The sequence below is a fragment of the Helianthus annuus genome, chromosome 11 (assembly GCF_002127325.2).
Source record: "Helianthus annuus cultivar XRQ/B chromosome 11, HanXRQr2.0-SUNRISE, whole genome shotgun sequence".
NCBI lineage: Eukaryota > Viridiplantae > Streptophyta > Magnoliopsida > Asterales > Asteraceae > Helianthus > Helianthus annuus.
In genome coordinates this window covers 39,218,257-39,240,027 of record NC_035443.2, presented here as the reverse complement: position 1 = coordinate 39,240,027, position 21,771 = coordinate 39,218,257, and the positions used below count along the sequence as shown (strand labels likewise).

The 21,771-nt window shown below is 39.3% G+C and overlaps 1 protein-coding gene across 1 annotated transcript in view; it reads left to right on the top strand.

Moving 5' to 3' along the window:
- Positions 1-5,854, top strand: part of LOC110888091 (aspartic proteinase-like protein 2) — a 35,222-nt gene extending 29,368 nt beyond the window's left edge. The window contains 2 exon segments of the mRNA XM_035979858.1: positions 5,587-5,654; positions 5,751-5,854. Coding sequence (XP_035835751.1) covers positions 5,587-5,654; positions 5,751-5,854 — 172 coding nt within the window.
- Positions 5,855-21,771: the final 15,917 nt, after the last annotated feature.

The following is a 21,771-nucleotide window of genomic DNA, read 5'->3' as shown; positions in this document are numbered from 1 at the left end:
ATTCGCCAATTTTTGGGATTGGCAGGATATTACAGGAGATTCATTAAGGATTTTTCTAAGATCGCGCAGCCTCTCACCTTACTAACGCAGAAAGGCGTTGTTTATCATTGGGGAAATGCACAAGAGTTAGCTTTTCAGCATCTAAAGGATAGACTTTGCAGTGCACCTATCCTTTCACTGCCAGAAGGCACAGACGATTTTGTGGTTTACTGTGATGCATCAATTCAAGGTCTTGGTTGTGTATTGATGCAACGAGATAAAGTCATAGCTTACGCCTCACGACAACTTAAAGTTCACGAGAAGAACTACACGACACATGATTTAGAGCTGGGAGCGGTTGTTTTCGCACTTAAGTTATGGCGGCATTACCTTTACGGAACCAAGTGCGCCATCTACACCGACCACAGAAGTTTAGAACACATATTCAAACAGAAGGAACTGAATATGCGGCAGCGACGATGGGTCGAGCTGCTGAATGATTACGAGTGCTCTATCAGGTATCACCCGGGCAAGGCCAATGTAGTGGCGGACGCCCTGAGTCGAAAGGACACTACGCCTAAGCGTGTAAGAGCTTTACAACTCACGATCCATTCTAATCTACCTTCGCAAATACGAGCTGCTCAGATAGAAGCACTGAAACCAGAGAACGTTAGAGCAGAAGCTCTACGCGGGTCAAGGCAACGCTTAGAACAGAAGGAAGACGGTGCTTATTATGTAACAGGACGCATTTGGGTCCCGCACTATGGCGATTTACGGGAACTTGTGATGGATGAAGCGCACAAATCTCGCTACTCGGTACACCCTGGTTCGGACAAGATGTACCACGATATTAAAACTACGTATTGGTGGCCTAGCATGAAGGCCCACATAGCAACTTACGTCAGCAAGTGTTTGACTTGTGCGCGAGTCAAGACAGAATATCAGAAACCTTCAGGCCTACTTCAGCAACCAGAGATACCACAATGGAAATGGGAGCAAATTTCCATGGATTTCGTTACTGGCCTACCTAGATCCCAGCGCGGAAACGATACTATCTGGGTGATCGTGGATCGACTCACGAAATCCGCACATTTCTTGGCAATCAAGGAGACGGATAAGTTCTCCACTCTGGCGGAAATATACCTCAAGGAAGTTGTTTCGAGGCACGGGGTGCCCACTTCTATTATCTCTGATCGAGATGCACGTTTTACTTCGGAACTGTGGCAGGCAATGCACAAGTCTTTTGGCTCACGTCTAGATATGAGCACAGCGTATCACCCACAGACGGACGGGCAGTCCGAGCGAACTATTCAGACCTTAGAAGACATGCTTCGTGCATGTGTAATCGACTTTGGCAACAGCTGGGAAAGGCATCTGCCACTCGTGGAATTCTCGTATAATAACAGCTACCACACCAGCATTAAAGCTGCTCCGTTTGAGGCATTGTACGGACGTAAATGCCGGTCACCCCTCTGTTGGGCAGAGGTGGGGGATAGTCAGATCACTGGTCCAGAACATGTGGTAGACACTACTGAGCGGATTGCTCAAATACGACAACGCATGGCGGCCGCTCGTGACCGTCAGAAGGCATACGCCGATAAGGGCAGGAAACCACTTGAGCTCCAGGTTGGGGAGCGGGTATTACTCAAAGTTTCACCCTGGAAGGGTGTGGTTCGTTTTGGTAAACGAGGAAAACTCAACCCACGGTACGTTGGACCTTTTGAGATTCTTGAGAAAATAGGCAAGGTGGCCTACCGACTGAAATTACCAACAGAACTCGGTGCAGTTCACAACGTTTTCCATGTGTCGAATCTGAAGAAGTGTCTGTCAGATGAGACGCACGTAGTTCCTCTGAAGGAACTTACGATCGACGAACAGTTGAAATTCGTCGAAGAACCTGTCGAGATCACGGACCGGGATGTTAAGGTCCTCAAGAACACTAGAATACCTCTTGTTCGAGTTCGTTGGAACTCACGTCGCGGCCCAGAGTTTACCTGGGAGCGCGAAGATCGGATGAAACAAAAGTATCCCCAACTGTTTGAGAACAGTACAAACGCTACTGAGGCTGAAGCTACGGAATTTCGGGACGAAATTCCAGATCAACGGGGGGTGGATGTGACACCCCAGGATAACCGGGAAAACCTTGCAACCTAACTAGCTTCCTCAGTGAGTGCCGTCAAATTTCGGGACGAAATTTCTTTCAACTTGGGGATGATGTGACAACCCGAAACCTAGAACCTTCGTTGTGTCTTGATGCGATATACTTGTACGTTATGTGATTAGTTGAATGATTAAACTTAATGATAACGTGAACTTTTATGTGCTTTGTTTTGTGTGCATTGTATGTATATATGTATGTGTGTTATTGTGAACCGAGAACCCGACACGAAACAACAAGGACCCGACTCGAGACCATGTGGTCTCGAGTGAACCATAACCATTAGGCCGGTTTGGGCCTTTGGCCGGTTGGGCCATTGGGCCGAAAACCCTTAGCCGAAACCCATAGGGTGCACACACTTGGAACTTTGACTATAAATACACTACCTTAGTTAGTGTTACCATTTTGTTGAACATTACAACACACACTCTCCTACTTCTCTCTCTCACCTAAACTCTAGAACACAAACACACTCCATCATTCTTGGATCTTTGGACTTGGATCGGCTCACACACACACCCGGTTGGAAGCTTTTCACACACCCTCGAAACCCATAACCGGTTAGTGTTCTTAATGCTTTGTTGAATGTTAGTGTGTTCATGTTATGTTTGTAAGATGAGATTATGTGACAATATGTTAAGATGAGTTATACATAATGTTTTGAAAAGAAATCGGTTCATGAATGTTTCTTGTTATTAGTTGAACTATACATAAATATTTGATGATGAAAATGGGTTCATTGTATGTTAAAAAGGGTGAATGATGATATTGGTTGCACTTGGATTAGATCCGAAAAGTTTGGGTGTTTATACTAAGAAAATCGGCTAATGAATATGTTTGTCAAGTAGGATGCATGCTAGTAAAATTGTATCTTGATAGTTGTTCATGATTTTGGGTGAATAAGTGGTTAATATGTTATGAACTTGTTGAATATGTGTTTGAATATGTGAAGAACACTTTGAATGATAGTTAAGAATGTGAAAACCCTTGTGATTTTGATCCATCTTTGACTAGTAACCTGATTAGGAAAACTGTTAGTGGAATGCTATTGGTAGTTTCCTGATTTGGGCCTGATTATAATGTACCATTAATCTGACCATATCTGCATCAACACGTGAACTTGACAACGACAGCTTACCGACTCGCAATCACCCGTTGCGACTCGCAACCACAGCGTTACAACTCGAGACTACGCGGTTGCGACTCGCAACCATAACAGGACAAGCCGAAACCACAGGTTACGAGTCCCGTTGCGACTCGAGACCTTAGCATGATGAACCGAGACTACGGTTGCGACACCGGTTGCGACTCGCAACCATCCATGATCAACACACAGCATGACTCGAGACCATGCTTGCGAGTCCGGTTGCGACTCACTTTTGGGCCTAAGTTAGTGGGCCGAATTTATGTGCTACTGTTGATGTGTTACTTGGGCCTGTTATCACAAGCCCAACTGTTTGGGCCTTACACTTAGACTGTGGATTGTGTTTGAATGTTAACTGTGAACTGTTACTGATTATACGTGATTGCCAAACGTACTGAACATTTGTGCACTACTTGGTTCGACTCTGATTATACGTGATAACCGTGATAGGACGTTATTGAATACTTGCGACTTGATTGACTTTCTGTGATTAACTGCCGAGCAAACCGAGGTGAGTTCACACCCTTTACAAAGCATGGGATTCCCTGGGTTGGGAACGGGGTTAAGGAACGTGGGTTCCTCGTCTACCTCGGGTAGGACGTCAGTGGTTCAGGAATGTGATTCCTCGTCCGGATGGACGGATAAACGTACTAGACTAAAACTCTATCACGAAGTCCCTCCTTTTTGTATCGACTAATCGCCGGGCCAATGGCGAGCGGGTCATTAGTTAGATAGCGCTATTTAGGTCTGACAAGCCTCACACCGTGCCGCAGAGGACGGGCGTGAACTAATGGATCTGGGGCACGTCAATGATGATAGACATTGATGTTTTCAGGGCACATAAACATGACTACAGTCAGCAATCGATACGGTAACGAGTCTAGTATACACATGGGGTAGCCCCCACGGCTGGAGAGCCAGATGATGTACATGGGGTAGCCCCCACGGCCGGAGTGCCGGAGTAACTGGGAATGAACTGGTCACGTTTTTAAAACTATGGGGTAACCCCCACGGCAGGATGCCAGATAAAGTAAACTGTTTTCGAAAACAACTAAAACGAACGCCCACCCGTGAACTCACTCAACTAGTTGTTGACTCGTTACTACATGCTTTGCAGGACCATAGGTACTGAGCTGGAGCTTGCATGGAGGAGGATCGTTGTGGGACAGGGATTGTTACATGTTATGTTAAAACTTGAAAACTTTTGGAACTTATGTTATAACTTTGAACTTATGCTTCCGCTTGCAACTTAACTTGTTTGTTTTGAAACACCAATTGTGATGGTTAAACTTTTATAACTACTTATATGCTTGTTCAGTATGATTGGTGGCTGGATCCTGGTCAGTCACGCCCTCGGAGCGGGCGTTATCCGCAGGTGGATTTTGGGGGTGTGACAGTAGAGATTCTCATTCTAGAAGTACCATCGTTAAATGCATAAGTGCATTAATATGTTTTACTAGCTATGTATGGTTATAATATCTTTCACTTGAGCTTATTGTCATGATATAACCTTTGTCAAGCGAAGAGACATTGAAATGAGCTCAAAGAAACATTTCAGGTATAAACGATATTTGATTATATGTTACTAACCCATCAAAACAAGTTTGGTTAGTCTTGTAGATGCAGGAATGTAACGAAACACAGTCGTGGACATATGATAATTTTTGGAAAGAGGCACCTAAAGTCTCGTTAGAAGATTATACAACATTGCTCAACATAAAGGATTGCACATTAAGGGATCAAGCGACAAATCATTCGCTACAAAGGCTTTATTCGACTTTCAAGGAAGATGGACACACGTCACTTAAAGGATACATGTTAAAATAAGGGGGAGACTTATTCAAGTTGCACTCTTTTTCCTTTGACTAAGTTTTGTCCCATTGGGTTTTCTTAGTAAGGTTTTTAATGAGGCAACATATCTGATCCAAAAGTATCAGGGGAGAAAATGCGCGTTGCACTCTTTTTCCCTTAGCTGAGGTTTTGTCCCACTAGGTTTTCCTAGCAAGGTTTTTAACGAGGCAGCACCACCAAGCATATAATACATTGTTTTCTTTTATCATGTGGATAGTTAAGGGGAGTGTTATGAATACATCATTAAGAGTGACTATCCACATCCTTAACTCATCTTTTGTATTTAATCTTATGTTAATGTACAAGCCTATAAAAAGAGGCTTTGTATTTCATACTTACACATCAATAAGAAATCCATCTTCTATTCTCTCATTCTTCTCTATATACATTGCTAGTAGGTCGTAGTTTAACAACACTTTACTCACTTATTTGTACCAAAAAAATGTGTTTGTGGGGGTGGGGCTGAGGTGTTGTGCATCAGCTTTCAGTCAATTCCAAATCAAGGAATTACTATTTTAGGAGGTATCATTAATTAATTAGTCATTGAAATTTATAATCTCTTTGAATTTCTGACAATTTTTCATCTTTTTTGATCTTTGGTTTTACTTGGTGATGTAGGCCTTATTCTTAAAGACAAGATTATTGTTTATGATTTGGGTGGTCAACGGATTGGATGGGCGGATTATGACTGTAAGTTCTCTTCACCGTTTGATTTTTTCTAATTTCGTTCGTCATTTTATGGGGCGTTTAGATGCGCATTTTATAATGAATTCCAACTATTTTATAAACAAACACATAAAATGACACTCTTGAATATTGACGTGTAACGTGAGATGAGTCTAAAAGAAAGGGCAATTATGTAACTTTACCCTGTCCTTTCATAATCAGTTTTGTTGCATTTGTTAATCCTCTCAAATGACACGTGTCTTTAGCCAAAAGTGGCGGCCGAAGTGAAGTGGTAAACGCTGGTCAGGTTGGGGGCAACACTTCATTGCAGATAACTCGCTATTAACTGATTCCCATCTTTATTCTTGCTTATATACAACCCCGACCAAACCTGCCCATTTTACTTGGTTTACAAATAATAATGAAGTGATGGGTTTGTTTTTCCCTTTCAGTAGTGGTTTGTAATCTAAGTTTGTATTTGTATTATATCCTTTGATTGACACTAATTAGATATATATGAATTTATCAGGCTGCTAATACTGAAACAGAAATATTGGGGGTTCCTGCAAGCGGGTATAGTTCATACATGGGCTTCAATGCCAGTAGATATTATATGTTTGTGTTAAGCTGTCACACCCCGACCGCGTAAAACAACAAACTGTGGCGGAAACGTCGGGGAGTGGAGCGATAGAATTATTGTTTCACAACCATGGCAATTTAAAGTTTGGTTTTATTTAAATTAAAGTGATTACATTGTCTTGAAAACAAAGAAAACATAACATAAGTTAAACTATTCTTGCATCTTTTAAGTCACTAAGGCCCGAGTCCGCCTAAGTGTGTCACGATCATCATCATGCATTAGCTCCTGAAACACATGTGAAAATAAGATTGTTAGCATAAAAATGCCTGTGAGATACATAGGTTTTGTTAATGCAGGATTCATGACTTGTAAGTTAGAAGAATGTTTAACAAAAAGTAGTCATGAATCTTTAAAAAGTGTTTTCTTTTATAAAATCTTATGAAATTTGATATGAAAATCAGATGATAATAAAAGAATGATGTATGGTTAAATAAATAACCAAGTAATAATGAATTTGTATAAAATATGTTATTTGTAAAACCAATGTCTTGTCTTTGTATAAAATGTATCATGTCTTTGTCGAAGTGGTTTAAATAATGCTAAGATATGTAATATCATAGAGGCACTTATATATAGGAAGTACCAGAGGCGTATCTATCATGCTTTTATCATATTACACACGCCTCTTTATTCAAATCACTTATCAATAACCACCAAATATGTCTTGTTAACCAAATGTCAAATGTTCATGTATAACAATGTTTAATGTATCAATGTCATGTGTAAATCATGTCTTGTATAGCAAATGTCAAGTAACAACAATGTCTTGTATGGTGAATAAAAAGTATTTACTCAAACTACATGTATATGTCAATGTATAATCAAATGTCATGTGAAATCAAATGTCATGTGCAAAACAATCTCTTTGAATGAACCGTAGCTTAAATCAAAAGTTATGTTTTGCAAAATCAATGCTTTATGGATACAAACATTTATGCAGTAATGTTTATCGCATACATTCAAGCCTTGCGACTGTCGGACAAACCCTTAACAAGTTAAAGGTTTATCAATTATGTATATCGGATTCTGCCATCCCTTACATACTACCGAGCGGCGTGATCAATGTTAATGAACGTATTTTTGTCCCGTTAAACATACCAAATGTAAGCATGTTATGTGAAAACAATGTACTAAGTATGCTAAGAAAACATACGAAGCAGAAATGTCATGTAAATCAATGTGCCCATATGCTGAGTAAACATATGCAACAGAAATGTAATGTAAATCAATGTGCCCATATGCTGAGTAAACATATGCAGCAAAAGTGTTTATGAAATCAATGTGCTAGCATGCTCAGTGAACACACATAGCAAAGCATAATTGAAATCATGTACTATATGTATACTAGATGAACATAGCAAGTATATGTCATGAAAAGCATGAAAAGCACTAAAGTAACAAGTAGGCACATGTGTATCACCCCAAAATATTTGAAAGCGGTAAAAGAGGGGACTATGTACTCACTTGATATTGCTTAATAGTCTTGGAATAACAACCAAGTAATGCTCAAAGGATCACGAATCAAACGGCACCTAATATAGGTAACTACGTTAATAAACCTGACCTAAATCGGAAGATCGGATAAAATGAGGTCTCGTAAACCAAATGAGTATTGGAACTCATATGATATGGTTTAACAAAGCATACATTCTAAGTTGGAACCTATCCTAACTGCTTATGACCCGTTACGACTCATTAAGGTAGTTTATGCTACTTTAACGTGTCGTTCGCGCAAAAGCGCATTCGGGCGGTCTAACTAGCCCTATGACAAGTATTATATGTCTTAACATGCTTAATAAAATTGCATAATCAGTTTAAGTGTCAAAAATTAAGTGACATATGCTTAAAATGAAATTATGCGCAAAAAGGGCATTTTGGTCATTTTCCTAAGGCATATAAACTACCTATCATACAACTAATTAAACTAAGTGACCATAAGGTATAACCTCGGAAGGTTATTCCCTATACAACTATGGTCACAAAATATGTTTGGTCAGATCCTAATGATCGACCAAACGGGTCGGGTTCAAAAGTCTAAGCGGTTGTTTAGACCGCTTGACTTACGACCCTATATAAGCACTAGACTAAAAGTGACGAGTTAAACATGTTAAAACATGTTTAACTAAGTTAGAAAACAGGTTTGATATCAAAACAAAGTGTTTTGATACCCGGAAATAGTTTCGTCGCAAAATGCGCATAATCGTGCATTTTGACCGAAACTTTGACTCGTCACTTCGACTAATCAACGTGGTAATCAGTAGGTATAGTCACAAGGGACTATAACCATCGTGATTACGCTCACGTTGCAAAGTTCAAACGAACTTTGTCTTGACCAATTCATGGTCAAAGCAAAAAGTCAAACACTGTTTGACTTTCTTGCTTGAAATACATAACCAAGCATGAAAGAAACTTACAAGAGGTCCAAGCTTGGAAAAAGATCAAAGAAAACTAAAGTTTGAAGCCTTCAACCAAGTAGGATAGCTTCAAGAGAGCAGGTGGAGAAGAAAGAAATGAATGAGCAAGGATTGAATGAAAATTGCTTGCTATTTATAGAAAATCTAGTGTCATTGGATCAATGACATGTGTTTTTGAGTGGATCAAGACATAATCTAAGCCACACACATGTTATATACTTATACTGATTGGAGGACTTGGAGAGCACTTAAACAAGCCTAAGGTATTGAAAAACCAAGGTTAAAAACCCAGAACAACAGCTGATTTGAACAAAGCTAGTTTCTGCCCAGCTAAGGGCTGTCATACCCCGCATAAGATTCATGTACAGCTTTCGCGGCCCGCGACCTAATGTCCAGAAACTTTAAAAGTTTGGCAGAAACAGCCCCTGCATGCATAAACTTGGCTTTCGACACGTTTAAGCCCCGTTAACCCATTTTCAAAGCTCTAAAATGATGTCAAAGTATAGGGGACTTAAAATATGCTTGCAAATATCTCGGATGTTGGTTCGTTTGGTCGTACGGTCACGTTATTCGGTTAATTACGACGAAACTCGAACGGATGCGAAAAACGATCCAAAATGCGCGACGAATGGTATTTTTGCATTCCTATCACTAAGATAAAATATTTTAATGATTACAAAAATTTTTGGATGTTCGGATATGTTCAGAACGTAAGATATGCACGTAAATGCAAACTTATGCACTTTTTAACGCTTTTAGTCCCTGTTGATCAAATAAGTTTATTTTCTCACACCGAACCCCTCAAAGCTTATTTCTAAGCTATGTAAAGGATATTTATGGTATGTTTAACTTATGATCATGTTCCGGAATGTACGTTACTATACGAATCGGCAGACTTTCGCAGTTTGTCGCAAATAGTCCCTGTGATCGAATAAACTTGTTTTTGCCATACCAAACCCTTCAAAACTTATTTCTAAGTTATGTAAAGGTTATTTTAGGTATGTTAAGATTATGTCACTGTTTCGAAGTATTTGTCGCGTTAATCTGATTACATTTAAACATCAGTTTGCGTATAACTTTCTAGAAAGCGATTCAGAGTTTAAAATCGAACCAAATCAAAACATGTAAAATGTCATACATAAACAAACAAATACTGGGATCAAATCACATTGTTTTATTGATAATTGAACTGTTCAGAGTTATACAATGATTACACAAGCACATATGTCACATAAGCCACCCGCGAAACTCGTGGGATCTTAAACTAGTTATGATTATATGCCAAAACCCATAAAATTCAACAATTTCTCTCTCTCTCTCTCTCTCTCACACACACACACACACATATATATATATATATATACACACACAAAATAGATCACATAATGAAAACACCAAAGATCAAAAGAGATAAACATTGTCTTGGGGAGCAAGTTTAGTAGTACTATAAATAGAGATCCAGGTTATTGTTTTTAGTTGTCCATTTTCTTTGTAAGTTCATATGTTTGTTTGATTGAATAGAAGAAGTCGTGGGTTTGTCTACCCAATATCTCGTGTTCGTGTTTGTTGATACGATTGTTTGAACCGTCTGGGCCAACAATTGGTATCAGAGCTGAGGCTCATTGAACACACGGTTTTTACGAAAAAATTCATAGAGGTGTTTATCTGTTGGAGGATCAAAGAGCCAAAAGGATTGAAAGCACACAAGTTGATGAAGCATATACGAAAATAATCGGAACGATTTTCTTTGAAGATATAAGCACACAAGCAGGTATGTCCATTAATTTCAAGCAAGAATCCTCGCACCTCTCTGACGTCGTAAGGATTTACCAATATAAAATTAGCATAGCCCCACTCACATTTTCAAAGTACAACATCCAAGAAAAGGATTTTGCTTTAAATTAATTGCTTTGAATTAGTTAGAGAAAGTTAATAAAAAAGTTAAAAAGGCTCAACAACAGTCGCATAAAGAAATAAGCGGGTGTTATTGTTGGTGGAGACAAAATAAAAAGCGAGATGGTGGCTTTGTTTGTTGTTTGTTGTGCTGCAAAAAGAACAGGAAGACAAGCAAGTTCGGGTTCGGTTTGAATCCATGACGTGAAAGAAAGTTTGTGTTTGGTTATTTATTAGAGATTGGTTTCGGGATCGGGAATCAATTCTAACTGAAAATAACAAACGAGAAAAGAAACGAAAGATAGAAAAGACACGATGGTGATTGGAGGACTACCAGTATTGATGAAATCGAACTACAAAGTATAGTCGACCAAGATGGAGGGATTTCTGAAAGACTATAACTTTTGGGACGTTGAACCTACAGTCGACGTAGTTGTAGATGAAAGAAACATGTATACCGCATTGGGGTACATATGTTAAACCCTACCGGACGACATCTTGGTAAAGTTGGCATACTCATGAATGCTAAGTGTTTTGGTCAAAAATCTCACAAGGATAATGCAACCAAACTCTAAGTAAACGGGGAATGATGCTTGGTTTGTTTAAAAAGTAAAGGATCACTTTAGTAAGAAATATGCAAGTGACACAAGGATTTATACAAGGAAAAAGCCCTTGATCAATGTATGATCTCCGGCATAAAAAACCTCGGGTGATGGCAACTACCGATCACCAAACTTTAATATAAGAAAAATGGTTACAACTTCGGATGATAATGAGCTGAGTACAAGGATCACTATAGTTTCGAGTGTCTAAGCGTGTGAGAATTGTGTTGTGTGTCTTCCGAATGGGGAAGAGTGTTATATATACAAGTGTGAGTGGCCTATTTTAGGTAAACAAACTAATAATCAGCTCATTACCCCTTTAGAAATAAAAGTAAATCTAGCCTAAATTATCGCCCTTAAATCATGCCAAGTTTCCATATCCTTCACAACGTTCATCTCTGATTAAGCATATGCCAAAGTTGTAAAGACGTGTCCCTTGATTGTGATGCTAAGAGCGGATCCTGCTAGACATTCCTGCAAAATGACATTAAGTTCAATGAAAGCAACTGTTATCATGAGGATCCTATGATAGTCCGTGATCCTGATCCTGGAACTCTGCTGAGGATCACTATCTGCCAAAGAAACAAGGATCACTGGTTAGGATCACATGTAAGGACCATGTATTATAAAAATCCAGCCCTAACAATTGCCCCCAAAATATAAGGAGTGATTTTGTAAATAAATGAGTTATATTTTGCTTTGATCTTATCTGCAACGAACGACTCGGATAACTAGCCGTTAAACTCGGACTAGCCGTTGCAACCCTTACGTCATAGACGTGACAATCCTGCAGATCATCATTATAAATAGGAGATAGAGTTAGGATTAATTTGCATTTAAATTCAAGAGCTACTCCCTTTATAATCTCGTCCGAAAGATCGATCAGGTATTCTTCCTCTCTTCTTTCCTTCTCTTTCTCTGTTTTTCTTTCTCTTTTCATTCCACCGCGAATATGTTGCTCCGGAATTCTCCTCACAAGGATCACAAGAAGAATAGCCCTTTGAAAGGTCAAGGGATCATTAAAGACTCTCCCACCGAGAGGTGCTGCTTCACCGATGCTCACATTGATAGGATCCGTCACTGTTTTCCGGCGGATGCTATCTTCAAGTCTTTCACTCCCACTGCTTTAAGCGATTTTGTTTCTGACACAGGGGTAGCTTTTCCTGCAATTCTGTTCACCATAGGATATTCGTATCCCTTTCCAGCTTTCACCCAATCTTTCTTTTCCCTGACCGGCATGTCTTATATTCAAGCCATGCCGATGATCTGGAGGGTTTTATATACCCTGGAAAGGATCATTGAGCAAGAAGGGATTGATTTAGAAATGGCGGAGCTGGCTGAGATGTATGATCTCACAATGTTTGGATCCTGTCGATATTTGTTGAAACGGAAAGCTGGGGAGGATCACCCTGTTCTTAAGGTTACCAAAAATGATACGAACTGGAAGCGACGATTCTTCTTTGTTAGGAGGGATACTATCCCTAATGGGAAGGATCTGCCCAAGGAGTGGGCTACTCATGGTAGGATAGAGGATCCTGGAAGGATCACCATCAGACTTGTTCCTTATGATGAGGATCACTAATGTCTTCTTTGTCTTTTGTGCAGCTATATCCGTTGCTCATCTCAAGTTGACCCCTGCTGCAAGAGAGAGAGTTCTAGCCTTCAAAAAGCTTGATCCTGAGACCAGAAGTTTTCAAGTTGCCATTCAAGATTCACAGGAAGTATCCTCCGCATCTGCCACAATGTCAAGTAAGTATCCTCATTAAAAAGTAGTTCTATGTAGGATTTTTAAATTAGTTACAGTACTTATCTTATTTTGATTGTGTAGGTGCTGGAAAATCTGTCAAGTCTGCCTCCAAGTTTGGTATTGACGAGCTTGCCAATGTCAAGTCTACAAGGAAGAAGACCCTTGCTGCTAGTCCCTCTGCTTCAGCCCCTAAAGCTCCTATTAGGGGTAAGGGAAAGAAGAGAAAGGCTTCTGAGGATCTTCAAGGATTTCCCTTGCTCCGCCATCAGTTTCTTGATTATGTTAATGAAGTAAGGATCATTGCCCCTGTTGGTTATCCTACTTGAATATCCTGCTTTAATATCCTGCCTGTATATCCTGCTTCTTTGAGGATCACCTGGTCCTGAACTTACCTTTTTCCCTTTCTGCAGAAACTTGCTGAAATAGAAACCTACCTTGGCCACGTCGAGGATCAGGATCGCCAAATCACCGACCTCCAACAAATGGGCGTGTTGAAGGATCTCAAGATTGCTGATCTTGAGAAGGAGCTCCGGGCCACCAAGGATAAAGCTGCCAGGATGCTGATCAATTTTGATTATGAGAAGCATGACATTACCCAGGATGCCAAGGTCTCTGCTGCGATAACCATGTATAAGATCCAGCTGCAGATGGCTGCGGAGGCTCAGGATCCTTCCTTCGACAAAGGCACATGGGACGTGGAAGGCTGGAAGGCAAGGCTGGCAGAGTTGGAGGATGATGATGAGGCCGAGGAGATCCCTATGCTTGAAGGTGGTGATGCTGGCAAGGATCAGGGGGAAGCAAGTGGAGCTGGTGGTGATGGTGCAGCGAAGGTTTGAGCTGCAGGATTGGGCGATGATGGATATTTCGAGACTAGGCCGGAGCCCAATTTTTTAAGTTTGGTAGTGGTTTTTGTGGTTGTTGATGTTTTGAAACAATTTATGGTCTGTAACTTAAACAATAGTTTTTAGGGTTAAGGATCATGGATCCTTTGAACAATAGGTAGGATCGCAAATGGTGGAGGGATCCTCTGTTTGGGGGATGAAGCCTTTGTGATCCTGCCGCTTTTAATTTCCTGCACCTGCTATGACCGCATAGACAATGGACACCCTTTGCCAACCCATGTGGACGGGCCACGTTTTGCTGGTAGAAACGTGGGTTGGCAATTTTGACAACTTTTTTGAAAGGGTTTTGTTAATAAAATAACTCTAATCTTTCTGGCTTATCTTGTTTTGTTATCCTTTATTTATCCTCTTATTTTCCAATTGTTTTAGAAACATGTTTGTTAGAGTAACAAAAGTTGAGCAAATCATGTTTAAGAAATTTAGGATATGATCCTAGATCAAATATCCTGTGATCGAAATTTTTCAAGGTAGTCTATTTCAAGGATCATAGACTTAGTTGTCAAAGTGTAAGGGTTGTTCAGAATAATGAGTATAGTCAAGGATCATACCTGGGAATCCAAGTTAGGATCCTATCCTTTGATCAAGGTAATCGTAAGTGAAATAGGATAACAAGGATTAAGGATCCTTAAAAGTTTAGTCTTCGTAAACCTGAAAAGTAGGACATAACTTGGGACTAAGCCAATATAAAAGATAAGTTAGTAACTGGGGACAAGCCCAAAGGATAACTGGGGATGATCCCAAAGGATCACTGGGGACAAGCCCAAAGGATAACTGGGGACAAGCCCGAAGGATAACTGGGGACAAGCCCAAGGATCGTATGTAAACTGGAGTATGGCCCTTACTGGCGACTATCCAAGCTTGGTGACATGAAAATGTCAAAACCTTAGCTAACGTGAAAACGTTAGAAACCTTAGGAACGGATGTATGGTACGTCTACCATTATACGTAGGATCCTAGGTATAGCCAGTACGATGAGGTTGTCAGCCCCGAAAGTGGGTACTGGTCCCAAAGACGTGAACTATACCAGGATCATCGTGCGCTACTGGCGAAAACTGGGGACAAGCCCAAGGATAACTGGGGTTGAACCCAAGGATCTGTGGTGCCTTTGAAGATCTTTAACGATATGCTGAGGATACCTGGACTATCATAACTCAAATTCTCGTGAGAGAAGAGGATGAAGGATGCATGATCCTTATCCTTAGGTAAAAATAAGAAAACGGGAAAGTTCTGAGATAAGGATTTTACCAGAGTAAGGATCACTGATATCGCCGGGATCCTTCGAGGATGCTTCCAATGTAAGGATCATATGCTTGGAGGATCCTGTTCACATGAAATATTTTTTTAAGTGAACAGCATTCCAGGCTCTTGGTAACAAATTTCCTTCCACGGTTAGCAATCTGTATGCCCCCTTTCCTGCTTCGGCTTCGATCAAGTAAGGGCCTTCCCACTTTGGTGCTAACTTCCCGTCAGCAGGATTGATAGTGTTTTGGAATGCTTTTCTCAACACCATATCCCCAACTTGGAACTTCCTTATCCTGACATTTTTATTGTAAGCACCAGCCATTCTTTGTTGGTAGCTTGTGTTGGTGCATTACGTCTATTGACTTCGTCTTGTATCATGTAATAGGATAGGATAGGTTAGAATAACCAGTGCACGAGGTTCGAGAAACGAGAAGTGGTTAAATAGCATGTTGGACCGCTTATATGGACATTGTCCATAAAAGCGATCCACACTATCTCACCTGGACCGCTTTTGTGACATGTACGTATAAGTGGTTCCAGAATTCTATAAATAGGTGCATGGTTGTTTCATTTGTAACGGCTCGGAACTTGTAACGAAGTGCTGCCGAATTGCTTCCAGGTTGTAAACATTATCAGAATCAATAAAGTGAAGCATTATATTTAGTTTGAGCATCTAATTCACTGATTCCGCCTTTGAATTGGAAAACGACTCTTCTGATCGACTCATTCAGGGTCAACGACGATCCAACAAGTGGTATCAGAGCTCAGGAAGAAGAGTTCAGCTCAAATTTGATCCATTTCTGTCTTCTACACCTTCTTTTTCGATTTAGACAAGTTTCCACGGTTAAAATTGGACGAATTTTTCACAGGACGTGTATTTTTGGACAATAACAAACCCTTGAAAATTTCAGACTAAAACTCAAACTAAAAATGGACAAAACAGCCTTCGAATGTAGGATCGCTTTTTCGAACATTCAGGACCGCTCGAAAGAAGTTGTTTGGACCGCTCCAAAATTGGTTTAGGACCGCTTATCTGAACAAATTAGGACCGCTTATTCGTACAATTTTGCATCTGGACCGCTCCAAAAACTGTCTGGAACCGCTCGAGTGTACATTCTTGGACCACTCGAACGAACAATACTTGAACCGCTCGAACGAACAACACCTGGTCCGCGTTTATGAACCGCTCGTAGTACATCTTTGGACCGCTTTTATAGACAGTTGTGAACCGCTTATCTGACATATTCTGGATCGCTCATTTGTCAAAAGTTCTGGATCGCTTATTAGTCAAAAAGTTCAGTTCGCTTATGTGATCATTCCTGGTTCGCTTATTTGTCAACGTGGTCCGCTTTTCTGACAAATCTGATTTTGCTCGTTCGATCAATCTATGTTCGTTCAAGTGTCAAGATTATTACACGACATCGAGTGTTTGTGTATTTCAAAATTACTTGATATTGTTTTAACTGATTCGGTTTGTTTGTTTGCTACAAGTAATTGAATTTCAGGTAATTCACGAATATCAGAACATGGCAAAAGAAGAGCATGATAGATGGTGGAGAAGAGACAGAGCAAGATGGGAGATTGGCAAGTTGTATGCTCCGTTTCAAGAAGCACAGAGAGCTGAGAGGTGGAGTGAAGAGTTGGAATGCTATTTGGATCCGTATGGTAATCCGGTGGTTGATCCAGCGAAAGTTGATTTTGATGCGGTAACTAATGCGTTTCCAAGTGAAGGCGTTTACAACACAAAAAGGCTCTCTGACAAAAATTATTTGATAGAATTCATGAAAGAATTGAAAGAGATTTTTGAGGCAAGCCTACCGAAGGTGGTAGAGTTGAAGAGGAGAAAAGAAGAAGATTTGATGAAAATGATTGAAGAAGTCAAGGCTGTGGTAAAGATTGATGCTGAAGAGAAGATTGAGAAGATACAGAAGACAGAGGCAGCCGATGTGTCGTCGATCACTGAGGTAATAAAAACAAAAGATGCTGAAATGCATAAACTTGAAAATGCTTTAAAAGAACAATGTAAAGAAAGAATTGAATCGGAACAAAATTTGAAATCAAGAGTTGAGAAATTAACACAAAAATGTGAAAATCTTGAAAAAGAAAATATGGTTTTGAAAGAAAAATGTTCTACAAAATGTGTTGATTGCATTGAAAAAGAATCTAGATTTTTAGAATTACAAAAGCAATATGATTCTTTAAAACAATCAAGTCAGAGAGTGCAAGAAGCTTATGATACTTTGAAGAGCCAAGTCAAGAGTTTTGATCAACGTTTGTCTGAAACTTTAGTTACTAAAGATTTATATGAACGCCAGTTTAAAGAAAAGCAAATTGAATTAAACAAACATGTTGATGAAATTGCGAATCTTAAACAAGTCTTGGCTGAAAAAGAAAAGATTGTTACAAAACTTCAAAGTTATCATGACTCTTCGTACATTCTTGAACGTATTTTCAATATCACACCTGATAACAAAGATACTAATGTTTGTAAAAAGGGTATTGGTTCAGAATATCATTAGGTACCACCACCATTGAGAGACAATTATACTTTTTATGATGAGGAAAAGGTGGCAAAGGGTTTGAACATAGCTGACCAATTACCTGACAGTATTGATGTTACTTACACCAAATCTGATGATGCTGATGATTCAGAGGTGGTGAGTAAGGTGGTTGATAGTGTTTTGAAAGGAAAGTCTGAATCACAGGATGAAGATGAAGGAAATCTTTATGATGGATATCTGAAAGACACGAAATCTGAGAAGCGTTTGAATGATGATTCAAAAGGATTGGTTTATACCATGATTGGATCGGACAAACTATTCTTGGATGTGGTTTTCCCGATTCAGAATGTGATTTCAGAGAAAATTGACAAAGTTTTCAAGATGGTTGAAATTGAGAAGTCTGAAATGTCGAAGTTTGCTGGTAAAGGTTTCAAAGGGTCGTATAACAAACCTGGTTCTAAGAAGAAAAACATGAAGTCTGGTTTGGGGTATAAGAAGAAACATAATGAAAACAGAACTGAAAGGTCTAATTTTCAAACAAAAATGACTTTTGTTCAAGGAAAAAGCTTCACTGAAGAAGAAGAAAAACTCAAACTTGGAACACAATCTAATGCAGAGTTTGAGGCCATGAAAAAGAAACGACAACAACCAAAAGATGTGTCAAAGAAAGTTTGTTTTAAGTGTGATCAAGTTGGACACGTTGCACGGAAATGTCAAATTCCAAAGTCTGTTGATGTTCAAAAACAGAAATCTGGTAATGAGAAACCAAGGTCAACCAGATTTGATTCGAGACAAACTTGGAGGTACACTACAAACAAGTTTGCATCAAATCAAATTTGGAAACCAAAATCGGACAGGTGCAATTCAAGACAGACCTGGAATTCTCACACATCCAGATCGACTACAACACAGATTTGGAGACCGATAGTTGTTGTGACAGAACCTCGAAAAATCTGGAAACCTAAAGATGTTGTTCAAAAGCAACAGGTGCAGAAAGAAACAAATTTTTATAAAAGAGGTGCTCCAGAAGGTCAAAAATGGTCGGTTAAGAAACGTGTCGATGAGATAAAAACTGAGAATGCTGAAAAGAAATCTGAAAAACAAACACAAATTTGGAAACCAAAAGTTGAAACGAAAGGTTTAACTTCTGCGGTGAAAACATCTGAGAATTCAGATGTGGTTGCTTATGATGCAAATTTTCCTCCGCTTAAGGCTGAAAATTTTAAAATTCAGGTTGCCAGAATCAAGGTTACACCTAAGGCTCCTGAAGCCTGGGTGGACACCATGTTTGATTAAGTGGTTGGAATTGCCGGAGCTTCCTGGATCTCGAAGCATGAATCAGCATCTATTTTTATTGATTGAAAATTTTTATGACAAATTGTTTGTGTATTTGATAAAGTTTGAATGTGCAGGTACTAGATGCAGATAAAGATTGTGAGAGTGTTGCACGGGAAGAGGTTGAAATCCCTGGTTTTGGTCAGACAGGGAGTTTGTTGGTTATTTTATATGAATTTGTGTTGTGTTTGATGATTGGTGTATGTTTGTTGTTTGTTGGTTTGGATTGATGTTTGGGATGTTTGATGTTAGTTTACTTAGAATAAGTTGTGATGGACTATGCCGAAACCCTCACGGCGGAACAAACATGATTACTCACAAGTTGAAGAATGGTTTTCTTACGGTCAAAATCAATGGGTTGTAAATCATGGGGGTACGTTATATTTTCTGCGAAACAGAGCATGAGATGCAGAAAATGGATGGCGAGACAAAGCTATCAGTATCGGTTTGTCAAATTTCTTTAATGGTTTTGCATTTTAGGGGGAGAAAAATTGTTAGAAAATACAAAAACATTAGAAAATTTGAAAAATACAAAAACATGATAAAATCAAAAATTTGAGTGTTGTGTAAAAAGAGGAAATGATAGTACATCAGTAGACAGTTACAGTATGCTAAAGATATGTAATGATTAAACAGCATTAAGCAGTCTCACTGATGATATGTCGATAGATTTTTATACATTTAGTAAGCTTTTTCGGGATATAAACCTAAATTCAAACTTGCTTATTTTGTGGGGAACACTACTTGGATATATAGGTAACCCCTGAAATTTCGTTTGAAAGGTCTCGTATTCTGATATACTAGGTGTTTATACTCTATGATGTCTGGGGTATTATTCCGGGACTTCTGCTGAACGGTGGTTCTGACCTAGTCCCTGGCTAATACTTTCACCAAAATGCTTGAAACATAGCATAAAGCCCTCAGCTGATTAGACAATAAAATTGATAATCAGTTGTTGTAGCTGAAAAGATTCTCTAAAGGGAACACACTGCAAAGACGAAGCTGATATCTCTCTGCTGAACGGAAGTTCTGACCTGAGATCCCTCAGTTCTCGCATACCCTAATTTATGTACAGACATCATTGTAGTATTCTTACCTGTAAGACTGAATATTGGGATTCTGGATACGGGAGTATATTCAAGAGGTGGGACACATGAATGAGTTTAAGTCTTAAAATATCTAAATCGTATCCTGAAACAGTTGAAATTTGTATGAAAATTTAAAAGGATCAGTATATCGACAATCTAAGTGAATTGTTTAATTCTAAGTATGATTTAAAGCTTAACGGTACTTCTGACTTGTCATAAACTGATATGATCCTCTGACGCATACTCAAACAAAAATATTGTTTGTAAATATTGTTTGTATATATTTCTTTACAGCTTTATATTTTTAGAAAACACAAAAAGATTTTGATTTCTGCGTTATTTTCGATAAACCGATGTCTGAGTTGCTGAGTTTCAAAATCTAAGTATGCTGATTGTGTTTCTGAAAACAAAACGAGTTCATTAATTTGAAACTTGAAATTTCTTGGAAAATCTTCAAAAACATTTGTGGTATCTTCAAGGTCATTAACTTGAACTTGAATGATAATTTGTGAGGGAATTGGATTCTTTATATTGCCATATCTGTTAAGTTTGTTGACAGGGGGAGTGTATTAGAGAACATGTTTAATGAATTTGAAAATATTGTTACTTATGAATGTTTGAGAATTACAGGAAAGATTCAGATTTCGATCCCGAAGAGCTGAGTTTAAGGGGGAGTCTGAAGATAAGATGTAAGTGAAGAAGAGCTTGTAGCTGGAAAAGCAAGGTGATGATCTCTAAAAGCACGGAAGCTTGACGAGAGGGGGAGCCTACTGATGATGAAGTTGTAAAGATGATCAAAGAGAAAGATTGAAGGATTCTTATATGGTTGCAATCTGAATAAGTTGGCAAAAATGATCAAGACTGAAGAGGTGGCATAACAGAGAATGTTCACTGAAGACTTCGTCAATATCCGAGGGGGAGTCTGTTGGTGCATTACGTCTATTGACTTCGTCTTGTATCATGTAATAGGATAGGATAGGTTAGAATAACCAGTGCACGAGGTTCGAGAAACGAGAAGTGGTTAAATAGCATGTTGGCCGCTTATATGGACATTGTCCATAAAAGCGATCCACACTATCTCACCTGGACCGCTTTTGTGACATGTACGTATAAGTGGTTCCAGAATTCTATAAATAGGTGCATGGTTGTTTCATTTGTAACGGCTCGGAACTTGTAACGAAGTGCTGCCGAATTGCTTCCAGGTTGTAAACATTATCAGAATCAATAAAGTGAAACATTATATTTAGTTTGAGCATCTAATTCACTGATTCCGCCTTTGAATTGGAAAACGACTCTTCTGATCGACTCATTCAGGGTCAACGACGATCCAACAGCTTGCCATCCTTATCCTAGCCAAATCCCTGATTTCCTCAATAGTATCCAAGTCTTGAGCTAAGATTGCAGCATTCTCTTCAGGATCACGAGTACTTGTTCTAGCAGTTGGAACCACCATTTCTGTTGGGATCACTGCTTCTGCCCCAAATACTAAAGAGAAGGGTGTTTGACCAGTGGCATTCTTGGGAGTTGTTCTATCAGCCCATAGCACATAAGGCAATTCCTCTGCCCATTTCCCCTTCTTGGATCCTAGCTTCTTCTTCAGATTGTTGAT